This window comes from Triticum aestivum, chromosome 6A, assembly GCF_018294505.1.
Source record: "Triticum aestivum cultivar Chinese Spring chromosome 6A, IWGSC CS RefSeq v2.1, whole genome shotgun sequence".
NCBI classification, from domain to species: domain Eukaryota; kingdom Viridiplantae; phylum Streptophyta; class Magnoliopsida; order Poales; family Poaceae; genus Triticum; species Triticum aestivum.
The window spans coordinates 429875503-429880347 of record NC_057809.1 but is presented as its reverse complement, the minus strand read 5'-3'; the positions used below and the strand labels follow the sequence as shown (position 1 = coordinate 429880347).

Genomic DNA, 4845 nt, shown 5'->3' with positions numbered 1-4845 from the left:
ACCGTTGGAGTATCAAACGAAGTCCAAATGGTACGAAACTTGACAGGCGGTCTATCGGTAGTAAACCAAGGCCGCTTGGCAAGTCTCGGTCCAATCCAGAAATGTTTAATGCCCACACACAAAAGAAAGGTAGAAATGACCACTGGAGGAGAACGAAGCGCCGGATTGCGAAACAGACAACGGGGAAAAAGCTCGGATGCATGAGATGAACACGCATGCAAATGAAATGCGCATGATGACATGATATGCAATGCATGACATGCAAGCAATGACAAGGCAACAACAGCGAATAACTGAACGACACCTGGCACATCGGTCTCGCGGCGTTACACGCTGGGCCATCTGGTTTATCCGTTTTACTCCAAACGAACGGGGCCGGACAGGATGGGATCGTGCGGTAAAGTTGGCCTTACATCTCCTTTTAGTGATGCGCGCGTGGTCTTCTAATGGGCCTGCCCAGTGAGGCACCTGCGTGCGTCGCTCCAACTATTTGCCGCAGGATACGGTAAACAGGAGCTCCCTGGTTTTGCTCTAGAACCGATCAAATCAACGAAAGAAAACCGTCTTAGGTGCTGTTTGGTTCTTTAGTACTAAAATTTTTTTTAGTCCTTAAGATTTTTTAAAAAAGATTTTTAAGAAGATGCTTCTAAGGAATTTTACTTAAAAAAGTCCCATCCTATTTATTTTGCTAGAAACCTTTTTTAATCCCAACACAAAAAAGTCTCTCAAAGCAAACACCCCCTAGGACCAGGACATGGGCCGGCCCACAGGACGGATCGCCTAAATTTTCCCAAGTTTTCTTGAGGGGTGCCTAAGTTTTCGCCCAAATAGGCGGCAGCGGCCAGCGCAAAATTTGAACGAAACCGCCGCGCCGGCCGCCGGAGCCCGAGCCACTCAATACTCCCGTGTCCAGTCCAATCAGCCGCCTCTCCTCTCACAGCTGCGCACACGCCGCCACGATTCAAGACCGCCGCCCGCTAGTCTCGAAGGGCCGCGACGGGAGGCATGGAAGGTGACGGCGAGACCTCGGCGGCGGAGGCGGCGCTCGGACTGAGCCCTCAGACCTTCATCAACGAGGTCCTCAACTTCGTCGACGACGTCTGCTTCCAGGCCTTCGACTACTGCCTCCAGTTACGCGTCGGATCCCTCTCCGTAGCTTCCCCCCCTTTGCCGCCTACCGGTTTTGCTAACTTTGCCCTTTCGCTGTCATTCTACAGGGAAGGCGCCCCCACGGCGGTCGGCGCCGCCACGGCGACCAATAAGGCCGAGGAGCTGAAACGGGTAGGTTTCTTCCGACCTCAGGATCCAATATAACCGAATCCTCCTTTTGAATTTTGGAGGATTCAGGGCACTACCAGATCCAGAATGGTGTCTTAGCCAGAGTTTTTGCATTTTACATGCTAATAATGCTCCTTCAGTGATTGCACAGGGGAAACTGTTAGGTTTGAATATGGACTAAACGCCCTCAGTGGCTTGCACATGTGAAGATGGGTCTGTTTTGCTTGTAATCCCACAGTGGGGAAAAATAATCTGTGTCTGCCATGTATAGATAGGTTTATTATATGTTCGAGTATACCCATTCCAAAGGAAATTGATGTAGCGATGTCGCCTTAACTGCCTAAGTAGATGCGTCTTTCAGGTGTAGAGGATATAAAATTTAGATTTACATGCTTGGTGATCCCTTTCTGTAGCAAACTGGATATTACTTTGTTCTGCAAACAGTGTCTTGGAACTTTATTGTGCCAGGAATGAGGTCTTCTTTGTCACACATTTGATACCAGACACTATTCGCAATTTCTGAAAGTAAAATGATTACTGACTGGAAGTTTGAAACAGTTAGAACAATCCTCATATTAACTTTAGGTTCGACCTATAATTCATCTGGTTTTACCTATAGCATCCTTTAGGATAGTTATAAAAACTGATTTATTTAGCCTATGTTACATTCTTTCATATGATTAAATGTTCTGTATATTTTTTGTCAAAATGTCTGCTGGAAACATCTGAAATTATGGACTTTGTGATGATTTTTGTCTTAGGGAGTAAATGAAATTCACCACTTGGTAAAGGATGTATTGGACAAGAGAATGAACAATTGGGAGATGTATTGCCTTCGGAAATGTTTAACTGTACCTGAAGGATTTGTGGCACCTGAAGATGTATGTCTCTTATCTCAAAGTAATAAATTTTGGCAAGCCAGAATTTTCAATTTGACCCAACACTCTCGGTTTAGAATTAATCCACTCAATTCTCACCCCTGTTTCACATGATTCACTATAGATTATTTTAAAGATACTTTTCGTCTTGGGGGTTCATAATGTGGAAACTGATGCCTCATCTTATATTGATTCACCCGTTTGTGAAAAAAAAACATTTCATTCAGTTGACTCAGCAATTGACAAGGAAACCTTTCAAGATAAAAGTTGTGCACAGTTAATACCACTCAGGCTTGAACTATTTTGTAAGCTAATTAGAGAATTTGAGTTCTGCTCTCTACTCTACAGTGATTAATATTCCATCATTTCTGACTTTTAGGCTTTGTTTTGGCTATGAAAGCTTGAGCTTTTCTTTACCTATGTTGTATCTCATGATATTATTCAAGTGCAGTTTTTCTAAGTGCCCGTGGTGTACATTATGTTCTACTAGGAAGTAATATGATAAATAGTAATATCAGCAAGACCTTCTGAATCTCAGGGCAAAATATATCTGGACATTTCTTATTGATGTCTTATTTTGAATTGCCCAACTAATGCACATCATTAATTTGTTGGCCGTTGTATTGAAATAGATACCTTTTTCTTTTATATTCTTAGCATATATTAGTGCAATTCTGTTTTCTATCCATCTTCGTTGAAATTATTGCACTTAGATTTCGATTCTAGATGCCCTACAGGCAAATATAGATTTGTTCAGTATCAATCACACCATTTTACTAAACTGTTTGTAGGGAAATAGAAGTTTAATACAACTAAGTGATTAACTCATAACCATCGACTTTCCAGTTTGATATTATGGTACAGAACAAAGTTTCTGGTAAGTGTCATCCGCAGTTCAGTTCTTATATCTACTAAATGGAATCAGCGTGAAACATATAGTTAAGATTAAGGTCAAAGTTTTCTTGCAATACGGTACTCAATAAATGACATGTTTCTGCACATTTTGTTTCACTGAAGCCATGCATTATTTTATATTTACTTTACAACCTGCATTTCAAAAATCAAGAGGCATGTAAGTGATTATAATTAGAATATATTTTCTTCATCAGGATAATTCTTCTGCAATGGTGTTGCATAAAGATGGGAATTCTGATTCGGAACTGGATGCAGAACTTAATTCTTTGAGAAAAAAACTGGCAGATGTAAGTACTTTACTCGTAAAGAATTTGCTTGTTAATATTATCTACACTTAATTTAACAAACTCTGGTGTTGTTTAATTAGGCTAACAAGGAATCTGAAGAACTTCAAAGAGAAATTTCTTCCTTGGAAAGGCAAACTACATACAAGAGTAACCTTAATTCCTCTATCGCTGAAGTACTGAAGTTGTTTGAAGACAAATCTGTTCAGGAGAATATACAAGGTATGCATTAAATATCTAATTCTCAAAGTAATCAGAACTTTCAATTTATTGAATTATTTATTTGAACACTCACCAGTTCAGATGATTAGTGAAGGGTTATTGTGTGAAACCACACCAGATATTATTTGTTATCATAGCCTTATCACCTTAAGCCCTGAAGTCAATGTTCTTCCCTATCTCCTCGTTAGATCGTTGAGATACTAATTAGTAATTTGGTAGTAAGTGCCTCACCTATCAGTGTGAGCCATTTGTTATTTATTTATGAGCAACAATTCAATACACCATTAACCTTTGGTCGTCTTTTGAACTTTTTGCTCTGACGTGTTAGCTTTAGCAACCAGATGGTTCTCACACTTAATTATGACTTCTCAGTTTTTGTCTGGCAATGTTCTATCCTTTTTGCATCTAGCGTAAATACAGCTGAACATGGTTAACAGTATGCTTGGCAGAAATCACAAAGATCATATCCCTACATCTAAATTTGGTCTAGATAGTGCTGCTAGCTACTATTCGAGAAGCACTGCTTCTGCTCAATTATCTCTGGTTCAGAATGTATGCCTACTCAACTGTGCTGAACCTGCAGCTATTGCGAACACAATACCAAAATTGCACCAGAAAATGAAGGTTATGAAAAGGAAAAAGGTTGAGCTTGAGGCCATGGTGGGCCAAAATGTTTGGAACGTCAATTGTCTTAGAGACCAGAAGCGTTTAGCACCGGGTAAGGGTTCCACCGTCATTTTCCTCTGGATCTCTTCGTTGTTATCGTTGTATCTATGGCACAGACTTTAATCTCATCACCCTGTCTCACAGGTTCCGCTCCTAGCACTGAGGACATGCAAGAGGTGAATGCGGCTGTGAATGACTCGCGGAAGGAGTAACATGTGTTGTGGGGGTTTGCAATATGAGGATGTCAACCGCCCCCATGTACTACAAAGTCCCCTGTAATGTTGTCAAGCTACCCTCTCGCTAGCTACCTGAACTGCAGCTCTATCAGAACAGCTGTATGTACATGTCAACATCTATACATATGTTGTCTCTCCAGACTCAAAAGACCACTAGCACAGTAGCACTCTCCAGTCTCCAGCATTCTATAAGATCTCTAGTGCTTAATCCCATCCGTCTACCATTGTTGCCGCTGCACGCAATTGAGATAAACAAATAGAAAGATCTGCAGTAGACTCTCCCTGGGTGTGTTCCTGTCGAATACAACCTTTTTGTTTGTGTATAAAAAATTGTCCAATGCTCCTTTGTGTTGGGTTTCTTCTTTA

General features: G+C 41.0%; 1 protein-coding gene across 1 annotated transcript; it reads left to right on the top strand.

Annotated features, from left to right (window-relative positions):
* Window positions 1–813: 813 nt before the first annotated feature.
* Window positions 814–4845, top strand: LOC123127754 (protein MIS12 homolog). Its single transcript, XM_044547580.1, has 7 exons — window positions 814–1130; window positions 1218–1281; window positions 2040–2159; window positions 3266–3358; window positions 3439–3577; window positions 4161–4295; window positions 4388–4845. The coding sequence occupies exons 1-7, from the start codon at window positions 1006–1008 to the stop codon at window positions 4453–4455; spliced, it is 744 nt and encodes a 247-aa protein (XP_044403515.1). The 5' UTR covers window positions 814–1005; the 3' UTR covers window positions 4456–4845.

Excerpts from the sequence above, each read along its gene's own strand:
- LOC123127754 (XM_044547580.1), top strand. The coding sequence starts at position 1,006 with ATGGAAGGTGACGGCGAGACCTCGGCGGCGGAGGCGGCGCTCGGACTG. Across the intron at positions 1,131-1,217 it reads GCCTTCGACTACTGCCTCCA|GGAAGGCGCCCCCACGGCGG; the intron begins GTTACGCGTCGG and ends GTCATTCTACAG. Across the intron at positions 1,282-2,039 it reads AGGCCGAGGAGCTGAAACGG|GGAGTAAATGAAATTCACCA; the intron begins GTAGGTTTCTTC and ends TTTTTGTCTTAG.